The sequence below is a fragment of the Phyllostomus discolor genome, chromosome 9, assembly GCF_004126475.2.
Source record: "Phyllostomus discolor isolate MPI-MPIP mPhyDis1 chromosome 9, mPhyDis1.pri.v3, whole genome shotgun sequence".
NCBI classification, from domain to species: Eukaryota; Metazoa; Chordata; class Mammalia; order Chiroptera; family Phyllostomidae; genus Phyllostomus; species Phyllostomus discolor.
In genome coordinates, this window is record NC_040911.2 from 31,627,686 (window position 1) to 31,649,868 (window position 22,183).

A 22,183-nucleotide genomic window follows, 5' to 3' on the forward strand; every position below is an offset into this window, starting at 1 on the left:
AATTGTGTCTTAGATGCATAGGATTCATCCAAAACAAAACAGACAAAATAAACAAAAACAGTCTGCCTTGAGATAGTAAACTGATAGATAAATGTGGAGGAAAAAATAGAACAAATAATTAGTATTTGTAGTTCTGTAGAATGTGTGTGGGATGAGTATGAGAGATTGGTGGTAAGTGATTGAATTTTCAGTAAATGGTTATATCAGGCCTAACTGAAAGCTATCGTTGATGGTTTTTGGAAAAGGTGAGTCAGTCCACAGGAGTACCTGAGGAAAGAGCTCTCAGACAGAAGGGAAAGTCAGTTCCAAGCGGCTGAGGTGAGAGTATGCCTGGGGAAATCAAGGAATGGCAAGAAGACCAGTGTAGCTGGAGAGCAGTGAATGAGGGGAAGAGGGTAAAAATGGAGGCGGAGAGTCACAAGGGGCCACACAGAGCAGGCAGGGGATGGTACACTCTGTCTAGGACTAGAGAGTATGTATTTTAAACTTTTCAGGCCATGTGGTTCAGATAAAGCCAATCAAATCTGCCCTTGTAGCAAGAAAGCCGCCAAAGACAATATTTAAATGATGGGTGTGGCTGTGTTCCAATAGAAGTTTATTTGTAGACACTAAAAATTTGAATTTTATATTATTTTTACATAGAGTAACTCATATTTCTGATTTTTTTCAACCGTTTGATGTATAGAACCATACCCATGGGCCTTACAAAAAGCAGATGGCAGGCTGGATTTGGGGCTGTGGTTGGGAGTTTTTGGCATAACAGCTTGTACAATATTATAAAGAATTATTGGTATACTATTAGTTTTATTATCACAGATTTTAACCTCCCACAGTTATTATGTAGAATGAATTTCTGAATAGAAAACATACAAAATAGGGTGAAAAATCTATTCACCCTATACTTGGAGAAAAATCTATTCTGGGAAAAATGTTTGTCATGCTTTCCTGTAGGCAAAACCATTTTTTTCAGGAGTCAATGAATCTCTTTAAGGTCTTGTCTTACTTAAATAAAATATCAGTGATTTAAAAAATGTCCTCCTTAACTCATGATCCTAAATCCTTTAGTATGATGGGTAGATTCAACTCTTAAAAGGGGCTATCATCAAAATACATACAATCAAGCCAAATTTAGAGCTCCAAGCTAATCACAGTCCGTTAGTTTAGAAAGGTCAAAGTGATTCATGGGGCACCATGCTTGGTGGCTTTATTTGCCTTCTGTGCACCTTAGATGATAAAATACAAAAGATCGGGTATTTTATTCTATGTATGTTAAACTTTATATATCCACTTTTTTCAAACTCAGCTGTATTGCTAACTTTAGTGTGTGGAATTGTTGGTGCCAGAAAAAAAGGTTTTCCGGAAGATTTGGCACAGCAAAATTAATTATATCAAACACAGAAGCACCTGGAGATGATAAGGTGGTAAGTAATTTTCTTAAGTGAATATCTCTGAATATCTCCCATAATTTCTTAACTCATCTTTATGAAGTCATTTTCAAATTTAGGAGTTTATTTATGTTTTAATTGGGTAAGATTTTGTAGGCATAAGTATTTTATCTGTTAATATTCAAATATTTATGTAGGGACATTTAATTATCTTCTTAAACTATAACTGAATGCAGATCCAGTGGCTTGCTGCTTTGAAAGCCAGTACTTAGGAGGTTGGTGCTGATGTTAAAGGAAGTGGTTTATGCAGGTGCCAGCCATCTAGAAGACGAGGGACTCACGTCTCATAGCCCATCTTCCCTCTCAGTGGAAGCAGAGGTTTTTATAAGGAGGGAGAGGGGAATAGGAGATCAAGGGAGGGGTTTTCGAAGTTCTCTCTGTGCAGACTAGCACAGTCCTTTCCGACAAGGCAAGAGATGGTCCGGTGTGCATCATCCTGGTTCACCCATCCCGGCTTCCCGTCATCTTGACTCCACAGTTGAAGGTCAGCAAATATCCCAGAGCTGGGATGCCTAAAGGCCAAAGTTTAGCTTTTGAAGTTAGTTCCTAGGATTGTTATACAAACATGCTGTTCAACTACAAGCTGCATGTTAGTCAGAGTCAGCATTTACAGCATGAGTGGCAAACACAAGGCCCGCAGGCCGAATCCAGCCCTCCACCTTGTTTTATCCGCCCGCACCTTGTGTCCACCCAGCAGCAGTGCCAAGCTCTCGCTTAACTGTTAAGGAGTAGTTACATTTATACAGTCCTAAAATTAACATTTGGCCCTTTAAAGGAACCCTTGAGGCTGATGTGGCCCTGGTGAAAACGAGGTTTGACACCCCTGATTTACAGGAACAGTGTCAAAAGAATGGTGGGGTGGGTTACAAATTCCCCATTGTTAGAATTTCCACAGTTAGGAATTTTCCACAGTTATAAAGCATATGTATTATTTTCAGTTACTTTTTTCTATTCTCTAGCGTTACAATTTAAAGTGTGTTCTTTGATGTTATAAATTGATTATAATACAATCTATCCGGCTGCTCTCTCAGTGTATATTTCCAGATGTTATGTTCTCTTTGACAATTTATAATAAGAAAAATAACTTGCTAGAAGCTCTGAAGGTAAATGAAAGAAAATATCAAAGAGATGTATGTTTTTTTAAAAGTATGTGTATGTGGGAGGCGATTGGAAGATTACTGCCAATCCGTTTTCCTATATATTTTGGGGACCTCTGAGGTCCTTGGCACTATGCTTCTTGTTTTGAAGGGAAGTGTAATTAAAACGTTTTACAAGGCATGTTCTTTCCTCAAAAAGATTTTGGTGTGTTTATGAGAAACAGAATCTACTGTTACAGGGAAAATAAGTAAGGCACATGACAGTAACCCATTAGTTAGCATCAATACGATAGAGCAGTGTCTGAGTTCAAAGAGGCTTATGCTGCGTTAAGTGTTCCCTTGATATCCAGACCTACTGGGGCCTGGTGGAAGAAGTACCTGTTATTCTGTTACTCTGTGACTTAAAGAGTAAGAAGTGTTTGAAAGTGAAGAGACGTTGGGAATAGCTAAAGAGGAGGGAAAGAACCTACTGAATAAAAATGAAAACAAAATTTAGAGATTGTTCAACAAACGGTGAAGAATTTAATTTGAAATAGAAAAAAATGATGTTTTGGGATAGAAGTGTGAGACCTAAGTTAGGCTGTGTGGGAGAGTATATACGAGAGGAGTAGGAGATGGGACTTTCATAGGCCACATTAAGGATTTCGGGTGTATTTCTTGGAAAGGGAGACTCAGTCAAGGCTTTTCTGCATGTAAGCAGCATAATGTGAGCAGAGTGATGCTGAATCAGCAGGGTGATCATCAAGAATAGGAAGGCTTTAGGGATGGGGAAGATAAGGGATTGAGATCTTTTGATCATTTAAGGGTGATGTTGCTAGGATAATGGTAATTGGGATATTAAACTAGGGATGGATAAAAAACATTTTCAATTTATAAATGATAAGATTGCTTACTTTAGAGTAACAAAATAAAAAGTGGAGTCAAAGACGATGCTATAGCCAGGGACAATAACGATATATCAAGCTTTTTTTATATCTCAGGGAGGAGATTACTTTCTCATCAACTATTTCTCTCTTTCACTTCCTCCCCACCCTCATACAAAGTCATAGCCCATCCATATTTGATGTATCTACATGTGGAACCCTGTAATTATCTCTCCATTCAGAAAATGGGTTTATCACTTCAATAGTCCCTATATAAATAGTGAGTTCTTATGTAATATCTGAGCATGGAATGAATGAGCTTTGATTAATATTTGTTCTTTGCCATTTGATACTGGAGCTGGTAGTATTGATCAGGTACTTCACTGTATTATTCTCACACCTGTGTGCCTGTTGTCTGCTGGGAACCCTTCCTGAAAGGACTTGGAATTATTAATTTGTACCAGAACATAATTTCAGGCCTGATTTTACAAGATGTAACAAAATTTCCTAGTGACTATATAAATGCCAGTGCAACGAGTAAAAGTGATGACTTTACTTAGCATCTGAGTTTCAGTCATAAGAATATAAGATGGCGTTAGGAATTGGGGCTGGAAAAGTAGGTCTGCAAATCACTGATACAGTGAATTGGTCGTGGATACCCTGTGAGGATATCAGACTCTGGGGTGTGCCCTTGGAGGCAAGTGAAAGGAACAGGGAGGAGAAAGGAAGGAGAATGTCAAACAGCAGTGTGCATTTAGCCTCCATTTTAGTTTATTTTCAATTCTCCTCCCTTTAGCTTAGAAATGTGCTCTCTGACCATGTATTTGTAGTGACAAATTATACTATGAAGGAAATTTGAAAATCAGGATTTTTTTTTCCTTTGGAATAGAAATTTGCCGCAGCAGCCACCTAAGCAAAAAATCTAGAGTAGCAGTGCCACCAAATGGCTACTTTTCAGTTCTCTTTTCTAGTATATATATATATATTTTAAGACAGTGAGATAATGTGCATGGCTTTTTATGGATATATTTCAGGCTCAGTAAATCATCTAAACTTGAAAATTTCCAGTTTAGTTAGCGACTCTGCATATTAAATTTAAGAAAGTTAAGTTCCTAAGAGGATGGCACAGAAGAGCCTGATGGCTATGGAGAGCTTCTCATGACCATGACAGTTTATACTTAGAAATGACGCACTGAGGTGACCATTGTAACTAAGTTTCTCACCTATGTTGACTTTCTCTAGTCCCCTCCTTTTTTTTTTGAAACTGAACTTTTGGAAAGGAAGATTTATACTAGATTTCTCTATGATCCTACTTCCTGTTCACCTAGCACTCCAGAATTCGTTTTGACAAAGAGCACCAGTGCCTACTTTTTTTTACTTGAATTCAGTGGGTGCTAACTTTATGTGAACCAGTTGTTATCCTACTTTGATTTTTTTTCTACTTTGATCATTGACCTCCTTACCTTACTTCCTTGTACAGTTTCAGAGTCATGCCTTTTTACTTCCCTCTGTTGGTTATTCCAGATCAGTTGTCCACCCCTTAGAGTGGGATTTTTCCTGTGGTTTTATTCTTAGCCCTCTTTTCTTTTAGTTTACAGTTTTTTCTAGGTAATGTCATTTATTTTTGTGGCTTCGAACACCACCTACATGGAAAGAGCTCCCCGAATTCAACCTCTAGCTCAGATCTCTCACCTGAGCTTCAGATCCCCATATTCACGTACTCATCTCGCATGTCCCACACGTTTCTCAAGTTTACCAGGCTCAAAATCGAATTGCTTACTCTCCTCTTACCCACAGGCACTTCCTTCTTCCCCATTTCAATGTGAATTGTACCATCCATCTGGATGCACAGCAGAACGCATAGGAAGTGTTCCTGACCCCTCCCTGTGCTGCCTCCCATCCAGCCACCCCTCTGCTGAGCAACTACTTTTAATCATCGCTGCTTCCACTTTGGCTTAGGTCCTTATCATTTTCACCTAGAATAATTTAGTGACCCCTCTGACTTTCATGACACTAAACTCATCTCTTTCATATTTGTCTGTCACATTATTGCCTAGAATGATTTTAAAAACATGTTTCTCTCCTGTTATGAAAACACTTCTTTGAGTCCTCATAATCTCAGGGTAGTCTGCTTTTTTTTTTTTAAGCATGGCATGTAGGTCTCTATGTCCTCTGCCCTTTTATTACCTTTCCAGCTTTCTCTCCCTCTCTTAGTTGTCTGTGTAGCCGTGCTCAGCAGGCTGAAGCTGAGGATCCCTAAAGCATCTTTGTCTCTAGGCCCTCCTGCAGGGAGTGTGTTTTTCCTGTTGCTTAGCAGGAGTGCATCAGCTCAGTTTTCCAAGTCTACTACAGTTAACCTCTCTGGAATCCAAATTTGGTGTTCTTTTTCTGTGCTTCTATTTTCTCTGTTCACCTTTTTATCAGAATAATCACATTCTTAAAGTAATTGTCTGTCTTCTGCCTCATCGAAATAAGAGCTTCTTGGAGCCATGAATGACCATCCTTATCTTTTCATTCCTAGACTGAGCATATAATTGAAAAGTGATAAATGTCTGTTGGTTGGATGAATGAATAAAAGTTCTTTTTCCATTGTTCTCTTGCGACTTTTCTTGGAATCATTTTCTCCTAATAGGAATGGCTTGTTTTATTTTATTATTTTATTTCAGTGTTCTGCTAATGGGTTTACCACCCAGACAGTCAACAACTCTAACCATGGCCTTTGTGGTACTATGGGGTCAGGAGTCAAAAACGGAGGGCTGGAAGCCATTGAAATGGTGAAAGGAGGACACCACACCTTAGAATCAGGCCGGAGTCACCATCACACCCTGGATTCCTGCAGGGGAGGACACATGGAAATGGAAAACTCCAGACATACCTACTCAGAGTGGCATAATTTCACTCAGCCTCATCTTCATGAAGTGAGTTTTCTTAAGTGATTTCACTCTATTATTTAAATGTCCAAGTGGGGGACAATAGGGAATTGGTATTAACATACATATTTTAAGAAACTGCTTTTTCATATTCTTCACGATCTCTTCTTTCTCCCTCTCCGGTTATTTTTTCCCTTGCTCTTTGATTGCATTACATTATTTAATATAAAAGGGATTTTATTTCATCTGTTATATTATTTTAATTTCTAAAATGTCATGAAAACTACAGGCTTTTAATATCCCTGACTTAAGTTACATTACTTTTAGGTATACATTTACCTCACAAACTTTTTCAATATGGAATACGAAAAAAAGTCTAATTCCTCACAATTATAAAACTTCCCAAATCAAATATCCACTTCCTATGAAAACAAAGCATCTGCACATAATTCTAGGATTAACATTAGATAATATGACCTGTCTGAACTATTTTCAATGTAAAAGCATGATGCAAACATAACATGTTTTATTCAGAGGAAAGCAAGATGTGAAAGAAAGGAGAGGCTAAATAAGGGATTTTCAAGCCTGATAGCACATCATAATCCCCTGGGAAGCTTTTAAAAAATTACTAATGCCTGTGCTCCACCTTGAAATATTCTGATTTAATTGGTTTGGCTGTTTCCCAACCCCAAGGCTCCTGAGTTGATTCAAATGTGCAGCCCAGGCAGAGAATCACTGGATTAAACTTCTTTCTGGCACTAAGTTTTCACTTCTTTGATCTCAGGACGCCAGTGTCTTCGGAACACAAACAGTGGACCAGAAGCCCTTAATCCTTTCATGGACGGCAAATGGGCAACATTCTGTGACACAGCTGCAGCTTATCATATGTCCACTGCATATTTTTTCATGAAGTTCAGTTTTCTGTTTCTACGCAGTCAGTTTCTTGTAATAGGAGGTTGGGAAGGAGCAAAACTTAAGAAGCACTCTTAGGAGTGTTTTTCAGTGTGCACATTAGGGAATGGGATGTGAGGCTAAAATGGTTATGAAGGAAGACATTTGCTAATTCAAAGCAAGAAAATAAGCTCAAGTTAGGGAGGGAAGGCACCCCAGGTGAGGAAGGGAGGAGGTGGAAGAGTTTTGACAAGTAGGAAGGCTGGCCAGCGACGGATATGAAGGAGATGTGGCTGAATGCCTGGCCCCTCTATTCCACAATGGCCAGATTTTGCTATGTGGGTTATATTATTTTGACTTTCACTGAAATTTTTTCTATACCTCAATTTTGTCATGTTTTGGCTGTCTTATAAACTTGATTCTGAAGCCAGTGAGGTAGTTCTTGTCTACTTTCTAACTGCACAAAATATGTAGGGAGTTTAGTTAATATCTATTATCTGTTTACTATGTGCTAGGAATAAGAATATTTTTCATACACTACTATTGCATCATTTAACAATGATCCTGGAAGACAGTCACTCTCTATATTCCCATTTTACACTTGAAAAAAGGGAGACAAAAATATTTAGTAACTTGCACCCAGTCAGGTAGCTAGTTGGTTTAAACCAGAGCTATGACTCAAAGTCAGGATTGTTTGACTGTTTGAAGCTCAAATTCCTAACCACTATGCATCGTGCTGTGGGCTAGCCTGACTTCTAGACACTAAAATTTAGGAATAAACATTAATGATATTTAATGTACTTAAATATAACATTTGTCTACATAATTTTTCATTTGTATGGATTACTAGAAATGTAAAGTATACTGACTTTATGGTATTGGTTGTGATATAGACCAATCATGTGCATTTTTGTATGTAGGACTCCGTTTAGAGGACACACTGGTTAAAAATTAAACATAACAGGTAAATAAAAATAATTTTTTATGTTTATATGTTTGTTGTGTTTAAAACAATAATGCAATCTTTTGTTTTTATTTTACAGAAATTGCACCAATATAATAAGAACGAAGACCACCTCTCATCTAAAGATTATGTCCTTACATATAACTATGAAGGAAGAGGATCTCCAGTTGGTTCTGTAGGTTGCTGCAGTGAAAAACAGGAAGAAGAAGGTCTTGACTTTTTAAATAATTTGGAAAGCTAAATTTACTACATTAGCAGAACATGCACAAAAGATAAATATTACAGTGCTACAATTAGACATGATTTTGTCTAACATTTCTGGATAATTCCAAAAGGGTTACTGTAAAATTTGATTTCAGTTTCTAATCTGAATCTATATCTGAATTCATATCTGGGCTGAAATTCTGTTCTAGTTCCAGGTTTAGATTTAAGTTGGATAGGGTTATTTCAAATACTATGGCCATTTTTTTGGATTTTGTTAGCTCTAAAATATTAGTAGTACTTAGTCAGTAGCCCCTATGATTTCCAGAATTTTGTTTTCTTCTGGTTAGCAGTAAGATAATGAAGAGCAGTCTTATCTGCTTGATTGCCTTAATAAAGTTTCTCAAAAATACATAGCCACAACTTTAAACTATGCTAGGAAAGTGCAAACCAAGAAATTATTAGTTGTATGCTTTGAAGGTGTTTTTTTATGGTTTATAAAAGATTATTATGAGGAATGTGACTTCCTTTATTCTCAAGAAACACAACTATGTTCACCATACAGAGAGGTATTACCATATTTTAGTGGAAAATGCTAAACATCTTTTATTGAGATCATAATCTGTAATCTTACCATTTTTGCCCCCTGAGGTTCAAGACTACTATCAAGGACTCTTACTTGCCAGGAATGAAAATTATGCTGAAAAAAATGTTGCTTTTCTTCTCTTGAGTATTGTACTTTTATATTTTTATTTGCAATTTTAGCACATGTGGTTTTTATTTCCTCTATAGTAGCCATTTGAAATTGGAATATGTTATCCTTAGGCAGATTGTAGTTATGCTTTATAGTCTGAAAAAACAGACTCCTATCATAGTTATAAGTAGCAATGAGGGATAAGCACGCATTTTCATTCACTGCCACTTTCAAATAAAATACATTACTCCCTATTAAGGCAGGTAGATATTACAAAATGCTGTAAAGAATCAAAGGAATATAGGGAAACCTAACCCCTAGGTGGAAGTCAGTATCTTGCAAGGTGTTTTCTTAAATTTAGTGATTCCCAAATCTGTTTATGATAGAGCCCTGGAAGGCCAGCAGAATACTTCAAGGCAGTGAAGTTATAAACTTAAAATAATGAATACCTAAATTTATGGTAAATCTAATCACATTGTCATATTCTTACTTCAAGTGATAGTTTAAAAAACTGAACTGGAAATACAGGAGCAAAAGTATGTTTTCTGTTGTAATGTAAATAAATAATATAATAATAATAAAATAAAAGAATAAACTCTTGCGTACTCACAACTGTAAACCTACTTTTGTCCACCCCTGTATTTGGTATCACTAGCTGAAGAAAAGTTTGGAAGAAAATAATTAAAATTATTTTAAAAAATTTGCAGTGATGAATTGGGACCTTTTCCACACCCCCCATTCCCCATATTCTTTATTTGTATTTGGGAACAGAATTTGTTGAGCTAGCCCATGAAGTGGCTGGGTTCTATAGGCTATAGTTTGAACTGACTATATATATGTGCATATGTATATATATGTATGGGGACAAAGGGAACCTTGGGAGAAGACAAACCCAAGGAGGGTTTGGACAGGTTAGAGATCATCATGAAAACTCGGGCCTTCAAGGGCAAGAAGAGAGGCCAAAAAATGTAACACTGTTTGCTTCATAGTTTTTTCTAGGCCAGGGCCTTCCTTTTCCATCTTTACTCAGGCCAGTGGCAGCTGCCATTTGATTTTGGCCCCTTGTCTGAGCCTCACCTCATTTGGAGTGTGGAGTGTTGGAGAAGAGAGCTGACTACATGGTGATTCTGAAGGCAATCACAGGACGCGCCTGAGCTGGTTGTGTAGAACACAACAGGGCATCCATGGGAAATGCTTCATTCCTCTGTAGCCCTCTGGGCCCTAAGATAGAAGGTCTTCAATTAAATGTGCTCTAAAATTTTTATTCGATACTATATTTTTGGTTTTCTTATTTGCTCCTGAAATCTAGATTTTTAAACTTACACTTTTGAATGGGTAATTTCCTTTTAAGGTTTTCTTATTTTTAATGGAAACATTGTTAACATGTGGTATTCTTCTTTCCTCATATGTGTAAGGTGAAAATCATGCTATTTTAGTATGAAAGAAAATATCTTTTTAAAGCTTTAATTTTTCCAGTTTTTGAATTTTTAATGTAGATGTACAGATCATTTTTTTCTTATCTTTATAAAGAATCAGTTAACTGTATAAAATGCAGTGAGGTTTGTTTTGAAACATTTTTAACAGAGTTTAATTTTGCTATTAAGAAGTTACTTTATTTTGAAAGAAACAAGGCAAGTTAAAAGCAAAACTCAGATGTGTAGAATAATATTTACAGATACAGGATATAAAAACAATGTTAATTTGAATCTTTGTTGTTTTCAGAAATAAAATTATTCCATGGTAAATATGTTATAGAAGTATGCTTAAGACTGGCATGGAAATAGTGCTTTCTCAGTAATGCCTTTATTGTATTACTGGAGAATATCTTAGAGAATGGGTAATTATCAAATTGTTAACATTATTAATATATATTGTACTATTTTGGGGGATTGCTATTTGGGGCAAATGATTATCTCTACCTATCTCTCTATATGTCTACCTACCTACCTACTTACCTATCATTTGATTTTGTTGAGTAAAGAAAGGTTAGAAAGTGGTTGTAATGACAGACTGCACCAGAAACAAATGCTGATGCAGGATTCTACTTGGAGGAGCAAGGTAGTCAAGAGGAAACATTAGGAGTTAAAAAGAAAGCAAGAATGAAAGAGAAAAGAGCAAGTGATATTCCAACCTTGGTTCTGCACCTTACAGGGTGTGTAACTTCCAAGCTTTAATTACAACTGAATTACAGTGCTGTGCGCCTCACAGTGAATCTTTTCCCCAGATGTGTGTGTGTGCACATGTGCTTCCTGGCAAATGTAAGGCTGACCATTTCAAGAATTTATGAATTATATCAATAGCTCCAAGTGCTAATATAATTTGAATCACAGCTTCAATTTCAGAACTTTTATTGTGATCATTATTTTTCAGTGTAAATATTTGGTTTCAAGACTTGTTGAATTTTTTTTTGAAATAAAAAAACTGGATAAATTCCAAGTGTCTGTCAGAATTGATGTGGTTAAATATTAGGTTACTGGGTGAACAGCATGGACTCCAGAGTCAGACTATTTGAATTTGCCCCCTGGCTCTGCTTCTTACTCTTTCTGTGGACTTTAGAAAAGCTACTTATCTTCTTTTTTAGTTTTCTCATCTTTAAAATCAAAATAACAATATTGACCTCAGGAAGTTAACACATTTAAAACATGTGGAATATTTCCTGTACGTAGTAAAAGATTCAGAAGTCGTAGGTCTATAGGCAAAATTATTGAGCTGAATATGCTACAAAACAATGTCTAATCTCATTTTCTAAAATGAGATTAGACATTTATGCTTCTGTAGGAAACAAAAGACCTGAATAGATTATTTCCAGACAATGGAATTACAATTGATTTATATTTTGTGTTCATTTTCTACAGTGAACATTGACAGCGTTTGAATTTTTAAAAGGATTGATCTGAGCCCTAGACACCTTCTTTATGACTCATTTTAGTTAAAAGTAATGTTGGCTGCATGGGCAGAAACAATAAGGTGGCTGTGACTTAAGAAACCAAGATCCAGATGAAGTTTGCAGGCCTCTCTGTTCTGGCAGTTGATTTTGATTTCAACAGTTTGAGCTTCATATCTTTCATTTTTCATTTACTTCTTTTTTTAAAAGTCACGTAACTCAAAATTCACTATTTTATTCACTTTAAAGTGTATAATTAAGAGGCAATCAGTACACTCAGAATGCTGGGCAACCACCACCACTGTCTGCTTCCCAAAGGTTTTCTTCTCCTCAGAAAGGAGCCTTTTAAGCAGTCACTCCGCCTGTCTCCATTCCCTCAGCTCCCGGCAGCCCCCGGTCTATTTTCTGTCTCCGTGGGTTTTGCTGATTCTGGACACTTCAGGTAAATGGAACCACACAATATATGTGCTTGTGTGTCTGGCTTCTTTCACTGAAGTTAAAAGCTTTTTTTCATCCTTTTACTTTGGAAAGAAATCCTACAATATCTGAAAGGCCATGTTCAGAATTTCTCAGACACAAATATGACCATCAGCATTTCCAAATTCAAAATGAGTATTTTTGTTTGTGTGAAAATCAAATGTAGTAAAGCAAAAATAGACCTGACAATAAATATAACCATATGTACTAATATACTAATACAAAAATATTAGTACTAATATACTAATTTAAAATATGTTAATGATTATTAATATTTTAAAGCTATCAATATTTATTAAAATTAAAATTTTAATTAAAATTAATGAAAATAGTTTAAAATTAAAGTTATAAATATTAAAAAATTATTAATATTTTTTAAATGTCATATCTTCTTGGCAAAAATCAGAGCTATAAAAATTGGCCAAGTTAAATGGGCCCAAAGAAAACAGTACAGATGCTATAATCAGTAAAATTTCATACAAATATCCATTGATCAATGAATCACTATTATATTACAAAATATGAATAAAAATGTAGTCTTATTAAAATAATTTTAATAAAACATAATAGAAAATTGTAAAGAGTTTAACATTGCTGTACAAGAATTTGAAAAATCAAAATGTCTTAATTTCATATGAACTGGAAAATATTTTCTGGACAGAAATTTATTAATCTGGGTGTAATTTTAAGACCTATACTCAAAAATAGAGTATAATGTCCTCAAGAATTAAAACTTAAGTTGATAACTTGCTTTATCCTCTCTGTTTGGTTCTGAACTACAAAGATAAATCCATGCTATGACTATCTTTGTGTCTCTCTGCCCTATACACCAGCCATCATGCTGACTGGGTCCATCCTGCAGCGTAGCTGTGCTGCAAGTACACACTACATCACCGTGCTGGACTCCTTTCTGTGTCACACCACCGGGCATCTCCAGGGTGCCCATGTCTAGACTTTTTACACTCATGACCAAGAGGGACCCATGCTAAAATACTACCTGCTGCTTAAAAATAAATTAACTGAAAAAGTGGCAGCCTTTTATCTACTTAGAAACTATAATCTTTGCCAGTACATAATATGCATTTCTCTCCTGACCTGATCAGCTGGCTGCCCAACATTATGCTTCTGGGAAAGGAGAGAAGCCACATGATTCAGCTATGGGCAGTTGGCAGGGGTGGGGTGGGGTGGGGTGGGGAGGCTTGGGGGTGGGTTAGGAGGGGAGGGCAGTGGGGATGGTTGGAAAAACCTTATATTTTTCCCTTAGATATGCTTATAATACCCAAGAAAATCTTATAATATGTTTTTCTTTCTGATATTTTGCACTTATTCTGAAACCCCCATCCCATTTAAGAAACTAGATCCTTCTTTATTCTTTAGATGTTCTGTCAAATGCCATAGAATTGACACATACAGATGCCAGGTCTCAGGCACCCAGGTGGCTGGGATTAGATTAGCAGCTGCCTTCGTGGCCACCTGTGTGAGTAAATGAATAAGCATCATATGCTCCTTCTACCCAGTTTCCTTGGGTACTCTATAGGAGAAGCTGAACCTTACACTCAGCTGCAGAAAATGGGTATGAAGATAAAAATCTCAAATGACAGATTGATTTTCTGCCACCTTGGTTCAATTAGGACTTGAAATAGAAATGGAGTAAAAGAAAAGTGAAAGGAGCTCTATTTCTGGAATATAAGAGAAGTAAACTGAGAATCTTACCTACTATTCAAACAAAGAAGCAATTGGAGATCACTGAAATGTACTTTCCTTGTACATGTATATGCCACATTTCCTTTATCCAATCATCCATGAATGGGCATTTAGGTGCATTCACCTCTTGGCTATTGTGAGTAGTGCTGCAATTAACACGAGAGTATAGATATCTCTTCAAGATTCTAACTTCAATTCTTCATGATAAATACTTAGAAATGAGATTGCTGGATCATATAGTAGTTCCCATTTTTAATTTGATGAGAAATTGCCATATTATCTTCTAAAGTAGCTTCATCATTCAGCTACAAAGAATGAAACCATGTTACATGCTACAAGATGGATGAACCTTGAGGACATCATGCTAAGTGAAACAAGCCGGTCACAGAAGGACAACTACTGCATGATTTCACTTATATGAAGTATCAAAAGTAGCCAAACTCATAGAAACAGAAAATAGAATGGTGGTTGCCAGGGACTGGGGGGAGGAGGAAATGGGGAGTTGCCATTCCATGGGTATGAGTTTTAGTCACTCAAGATGAAAATGTTCTAGGGATCCCCCATACAACATTGTGCTTATAGTTAACAATACTCCACCTAAACATTTTTTGGGAGGTCACTCTCATGCTATGTGCTTTTTGCCACATTGGGAAATCAAAAAAACAAGCACCATACTTCCATTCAGGATAAACTGGTTTATGGTGCTCTTTGGGCGTGGTAAGTTTCATGAGTCCTCAAGGTGGGAGAGGCTTGATATTCTGCCTTAGCCTCAGGCTCCCCGCATCCCTGGCTCCTTTTCAGGTATCTACAAAAGAGTGGGGGACACACCCTTCTGCCTCCTAGGCCTCTCCTGTGCTTGCAGTGCAACTTGGGCCTGCACAAACATGCGAGCAGTGTCAGAGACACACACTATTATTACACATGACTTCAAAAGCAGGAGGATCTTCAGAAGCCAATTTGAAAAGAGCTAAATGCTGGCAAAAATACCTTGAGCCTCTTCTCTATAATTGTTCTTTGTATCCTGTGCACAGCACAGCTGTAGTGGGAGGAAAATAAGCACTTTAGGTATTATCAGTATTATTAGCTTACATTGGGGAAAGCTAATGGGTGTAATATGATTTCAGAAGAAAACCTGAATATTTGTTACTAAATTTCCACTTAATTTTAATTGATTTTATTGTTTTTTTCAAAATATATTAAGGTAAATATATGCTGTGTGATAGCAGTGTATGTACACTTATTTTGTTGAAATATTTCTGTTTTGACCTTAATAGATTCACTTCCTGTGTAGAATTGAATCTGAGTCTGCAGAGGTAAATTGGATTACTGTTACAGAGTTGTGCTGAGACATTGACATTCTGGCTTGTAGACAGTGCAAGTTTCTGTGACATGATGTGACAGGTTCCAGGGCGAAGTGCAGTTTCACACAGAGATTCCTAATACATTGAAATTCATGGGTTTTATTCTTAATATGAATCATCATACGCAAAGTAAAGCAGATGAAGTATAATGATATAAGGTTATTTGGGAAAATGCAAGAAAATGGCTTACGTATATTAGCCCTAGAAGGAGCAAAAACAAAGTAAAGAGAGAAAGGTGATGAAAATTTGATTAGAATCAATTGGTTTAGTCACATTTTTATTCTGTGATTCTAACTTGATGAAGCTGAATAAAGCTGATCCACAATGAGGATGGTGTCTCAGAATTTTATACAAATATTTTCGTTATTCAATTTTCAAAACACTATATTCTTCCAAAGGAAGCCTTGCCTCACCCTCTTGATTCCAAAAGATTATATAGCATATAGAAGAAATTCTTTGTCATGCATGTGTTAATCTAGGACACAGATAATACCCATGAGCAGAAGTTCAGATGTAGAAAATGCGTCAACATGTTTTCACAACTTCATGTGTCCTTGTCTTGACACTCCCCTTTCTCCTCATTTAGTTGGGTAGCAAAAATGAAGTAAAAATGTAAATTTTACCAGATTAAAATTAGATTTGCCTTTCATTCCTCTACACATGAATTGTATCCAAGTTGCAAAGAGTTTATGCAACCTCTTGTAGTTGGGGATCAGAGTGAAGAGTTCATTTCTGAAATCTTTGGGTCCAGATCACGCGCTCTCCTTTAAAAAAGTTGTTTTTGGATACATTTACTAGTATTTGAAAAAGTTGTGATTTCCTTGAACCTATCTTTCTGACTACATTTGTTAGAAAATCATCTTCAGCAACCAATCGGACTAATTTCCTATCTCCCTTCTACACCCCAACATGCATGTAGCAAGCATGCTACAATAAAATGATTATCTTGAAAATGGATAAGACAACTTTCTAACAATTACCCAAATAGAATACAAGCCCCCCCAAAGCACACATGTATATACACAAACAAAGGATAAGCTTCAAATGTGAATGTCATTTATGTTCTAAATAAGAACAAGCATTGTTTGGTTCAGCACAGAATTATTTAGCTTGCCAGGTAAGCTGTGGCTAAATGACTTAATCTCAGTATGCTTCAGTTTATTATCTAAAGTAAGGCCATTCATTCATTCATTCATTGACAATTATTTCTTGGTCAACTACCACATGCCAAGCACAATTCCAGATGCTAAAGACACACAATGAATAAAATAGCCAAAGTGTGTGTTCTCATGGCAATTAAATCCCAACCAAGAACAATGGGGAGGCAGATAATAATGTCAATTCATGTATAATAGGACACACAGCCACAAATGATATAAAGAAATAAAGCAGCATAAGGGGCATAGGAAACCATAGGAGATTTTCATTTTATGAAGGGTAGTTACAGGAGTCCCTTATAGTTAGGCGATATTTAAGCAAAAACCTGAAGGAAGTAAGTGAGCAAGCTGTGTGGATATGTGGGCCCAGCTGTGTGGATATGAGGGGAGAGAACATTCTAGGGAAAGGGAACATGTAACACCAATACTCGGATTTTGCTTGGTGTGTTCTCTGAAGCCAGGGCAGTTAACCTGAAGGAGGAGAGAGTGTGGGAGGAAGTGGACAGGAGGGGTCATGGTGAGAAACCAGACCAAGCAGGTTTCAGTGGCCATTACAGTATAATGGTTTAGGGTCTTGGAATAAGGTAACAGCCTATTGGAGGGTTCTGAGTACATGAGACATGAGTTATAATAACATCTATATTTAGGTGAAATGAGTCATATAAAAGGCTTTCTTCTTCCCTTTCCTTCTTTTTCATCTTCATTTCCTCTCCTTTCTTCACCTTCTCTTTTTTGAATTTTCTTCTACTCAGTTTCTTCCTCTTCCTCATTTCTTCTTTTTCATCTTCCTTTTTTATCTTATTTTACTGCCTTCCTGATTTAGAACTGAGCTAACCTCCCAGCTTTGCCCTTTGCTGATTCCTTCATTTGCATGTCACCATGGAAGCCCCGTGTGAATGACTTAAGAATATCAAAAGAAAACATGAAAAGGCATGAACCACCAACAATTGTATTTGAGAACCTAAGTTGTCAATATCAGCCTTTAGGATCTAGTTCCTCTTCCAATAATGGGAATCTAACTTGTCTTCTAACGTGTCTTTACAGCTGCAACACTGATGAGATTTCAGATCTAATGTTTGCCCTCTAGCCAGTTTACATTACCTTTGAATGTTTGGTCTCCACCCTGAATCAGACCATTCTTACTACAGTGCTTGAAAAACATCCCTGTTAAACAGAGCCTGCCTGTCCTTGCTAGTCGTATGCCATGGCTTAGGCCCTCTGTACTCCAGTTTAGGTTTACGATTCATCTTTGCACCAACAGTCCTATGATTTTACATGCTGAGAAAAAAGGTAAAAGTCATACATACTTATTTATTTTTATTTTTTATTGTTGTTCAATTGCAGTTGTCTGCATTCCCCCCAAAAGCTCCCCTCCAGCCAAATCCCCCTTCCTCCCTTGTTTCCACTGCCCCTTGTTTTTGTCCATGTGTCCTTTATAGTAGTTCCTGAAAATCCTTCCCCCCATTACCCCTCCCACCTCCCCTCTGGTTACTGTCAGATTGCTCTTACTTTCCGTGTCTCTGGTTATACTTTTCTTGCTTTTTTCTTTTGTTGATTATGTTCCAGTTAAAGGTGAGATCATATGGTATTTGTCCCTCACCACCTGGCTTATTTCACTTAGCACAATACTCTCCAGCTCCATCCATGCTGTTGCAAAGGGTAGGAGCTCCTTCTTTCTCTCTGCTGTGTAGAATTCCACTGTGTAAATGTACCATAGTTTTTTCATCCACTCATTTACTGATGGGCTCTTAGGTTGCTTTCAGCACTTGACTATTATAAATCGTGTTGCTATGAACATTGGGGTGCATAGGTTCTTTTGGATTGGTGTTTCAGGATTCTTAGGATATAATCCCAGCAGTGGAATTGCTGGGTCAAAAGGCAGTCCCATTTTTAGTTTTATGAGGATATTCCATACTGTTTTCTATAGTGACTGCACCAATCTACATCCTACCATCAGTGCACTAGGGTTCCCTTTTCTCCACAGCCTCTCCAACACTTGTTTGTTGCTTTGTTTATGATGGCCATTTTGACTGGTGTGAAGTGGTATCTCATTATGGTTTTAATTTGCATCTTTCTGATGGCTAGTGATGCTGAGCATCTTTTCATATGTCTCTGGGCCCTCTTGATCTCCAAAATATTTAAAGAACTCACATGACTCCAGTCCAGGAAGACAAAAAACCCAATTAAAAAATGGGCAAAAGACTTGAACAGACACTTCTCCAGGAGGACATACAAAAGACATAAATATTTATACTTCCAAGAGTCTATTAAATAAATATAAAGAATAATCTTGTTTATGATTAAGCAGTTAAAAGAAAGATCTCAAGGGAATTCAATTTGTCAATTTATTTAAATTATTATAAAATAAAATAACCTCAAATGTGTTTATGACATTCACTATGAATGGACTTAGAGGGTATCTTACCAAGTGAAATAAATTAGTCAGCAAAGAAAAAATACCATATTATTTCACTTATATATGTGGAACCTAAAGAACAAAGTAAACAAACAACATTGAAACTGACTCATAGAAACAGATAACAGACTGATGGTGACTGCCACAAGGAAGGGACGTCAGGAGATAGGAAACACAGGGAAAGGGATTAAAAAGTACAAACTGGTATGACAAAATAGTCATGGGGATATGAAGGACAGCACAGGGAATATAGTCAATACGATTCAGTAACTATGGATGGTGCCACGTGGGTATTGAAAATATTGAGGGGAACACTTTGTAAAGTATGTGATTGCCTAACCACCATGCTGTACACCCAAAACTAATGTAAAATATAAGTGAATGTAAATCATTATTGAAAAATTAAAATTTAAAAAAATGTGAGGACATTTGTCAAATTGTTTTACTACAGAGCTACTTTAATTTTGAGTTTATTTATATGTTCAAACAACAGATTTCAGATAATTTCAGGGAGGCATTAAACATGACTAGTGTATGAACAGTGATAACCCATTTTATCTATTCTGAATTATGTCAGCTGTACCTGAACTCAGAGTTAACTTACTATTTCTTTCCCTCCTTTATTTAAAATCAAGTCCTCTATTTCACACACCACCATAAAAGCTCAGTGCAATCCATGTGTTCTGGAGAGCTATTTATAAGAGCTTTCTTCCTGCTGTTGCTGCTTGTACTTACCATGAATCAAATAAATGTACTTGAGATGGTTTCTTTGAGAAAATTAATTTATTCTTCATACCTTGCCAAACTTATGTGAAAATCTCAGTTTGGGGTTATGGTCTATTTTACTAAAATTCTATTTAAGATTAATACAATTCAGATTTAAGGGCAGAGACCAATCTAAGTGGCTTTCCCCCCTCCCCTTTTAGTATCTACCTAAGTTAATACTTGCTGAACATTCAGATATTTTCCACACTCATTTCATACATCTGTTGGTGAGATGACATATTTTTTTTCCAAAATTAGGGCTGTTCCAGAATCCCTGCAATTTAGGCAGTCAATGGGGATTTGTTTTCCTGAGCAGAATTGTGTTTTGCTATTTTCACCATGACCATTGAGGCAGAAATAATGGGCAATTATGAGTGGTACCCAATGTATTACTTTATTTGAGATAGTTTTAATAGGCAGGTCCCTTTCTAGTCTTTAGTAACAACATCACACATTTTGGGATAATTTCTGTCGTCATATGTTCTACCACTGAGCTATACCCTCAATGGCATAATTTCTGGACTTAGAAATTTATCAGAAGAATTTTACAAAGTGTTGTCTTTGAAAGTGACATACAATGCTAGAGAGTTCATTGGTGGGCTTTAGTCAGAGGAGAGAGAAATGATTTACAACACCAGTACCTGCCTCACTGGATTGCTCTGAAGAATAACTGTCAGTACAAGTAAAGTTCTTAGAACATTGCTTGGTTTGCAGTGAGCATTCAATAAATGTCAGCATTTGTTTGATGATTTAATGAAATATGATTATTCAATGTCAGGTCGAGAGTCAGAACTGGATTTGAATTCCCAGTTTCAACACATCCCACATCTTCTGATATTGTAAAGGCCCTGACAGGGAGTTGAATGACCTTAATATCTGCACCCAATGGAACATCAAGGGGCCGGCACTAGCAGATTACATTCAGAATCCTAACTTTTTTCTCTATCTAGCATCTTGTCTCCAGTGGTCCAAGAACCTAAACAACAAGACTTATCTGATGATTAATCACCTGAGTGGCGTGGCACAGGGTTAGGATGGTCTGTTTTAAGTGATGATGTTATACTCTACATGGTACAGTTTATGCCCTGGAGTGATTCTTGATCGAATTTTTTTTATTAGTTTCAAATATTCCTGACTCAATGCAGCTGGTGAGGTTTTTCTTTCCAGGAAGAGTGACTCCTTTAGCATTAAATGAAATTAAATTTATTAAGTCAGCTTGTTGAGGAGGTTTCTGGGGATGGGAGGAAAGGCATAATTACCTTCCCAGCTGAAGACCTTCTTCCATTCTGCAGCTTTTATCCATTATGGTACACCCATGCTGTGCTTTCTATAACTCTGCATTCTTTGCATCTGTGAGTCAACCTGGGTTCTCTATAGTAACTGCTTAGCCCAGATCCCATATGATTTTTAAAAACAAGATCTAAACCTTTGGTATGTTAGGATGAGCTCTTGTTCTCAAGGAATGTATGTGTGTGTGTTTAAGATATTATTTTTAAAGAGAGGGGAAGGGAAGGCGAAAGAGAGGGAGAGAAACATCAATGTGTGAGAGAAACATCTGTTGGTTGCCTCTTGCATGCCTCCTACTGGGGACCTGGCCCACTACCCAGAAATGTGTCCTGACCAGAAATTGACCCAGCAACCCATCAGTTTGTGGGAGGATGCCCAACCCACTGAGCCACCCCAGTCAGGGTAAGGAATGTGTTTTTATTGGCATTTTCTGAGCTTTCCTTCAATGGCCCTTTCAACTCACTGCTTCTTTCTTCCTTAGAAGGTCTCTGCTTGATTTCAGCTACTCTTAGTAGTCCCTGTGTATATTTTGTTGACTGAGGATAATATCTGTATATTCATTTTCTATTGCTGTGTAACAAATTACGACTAACTTAGTGGCTAAAAATGGCACACATGTGATATCAACTCTAGGGGACAGGAAAGTGAACACAGTTTAGCTAGGTCTTCTGCTCAGGGCCTCACAGGGTTGTAACCAAGATGTCAGCTGGGCAGCGTTCTTATGTGGAGACTTGAGAGGGAAGAATCATTTTTATGGTATTTCAGGTTGTTGGCAAAGCTCATTTCCTTGCACCTATAGAACTGAGGGCTCCCAATTATTGATAACTATTGTCATTATAGGTTGTCCTCAGGTCCTACAGGCCAAGCAACTTCCCAGCAGCCACTGCAGGCCCTCACCATGTAGTAGGCTTCTTCTACACAGCTGCTTACTCTTCTCTCTTTCCGGTCTGCTAAGCTGGAGTCTTACATAATGTAACCTAATCGTGGGTGGGACATCCTGTCACCTTTGCCTGTTCTATTGGCTGGGAATGAGTCACAAGTCCAACCTGCATTCAAAGGGAAGATGACCCAAAGGCCCATGCCACCAGCACATCATAGGGGGTCACC

The 22,183-nt window shown here is 37.1% G+C and overlaps 1 protein-coding gene across 1 annotated transcript in view; it reads left to right on the forward strand.

The window, feature by feature from the left end:
• Positions 1–9,021, forward strand: part of DSC3 (desmocollin 3) — a 46,233-nt gene extending 37,212 nt beyond the window's left edge. The window contains 4 exon segments of the mRNA XM_028524895.2: positions 1,304–1,378; positions 1,381–1,421; positions 6,072–6,323; positions 8,210–9,021. Of these exon segments, the coding sequence (XP_028380696.2) occupies positions 1,304–1,378; positions 1,381–1,421; positions 6,072–6,323; positions 8,210–8,371 (530 nt within the window). The 3' untranslated portion in view covers positions 8,372–9,021.
• Positions 9,022–22,183: the final 13,162 nt, after the last annotated feature.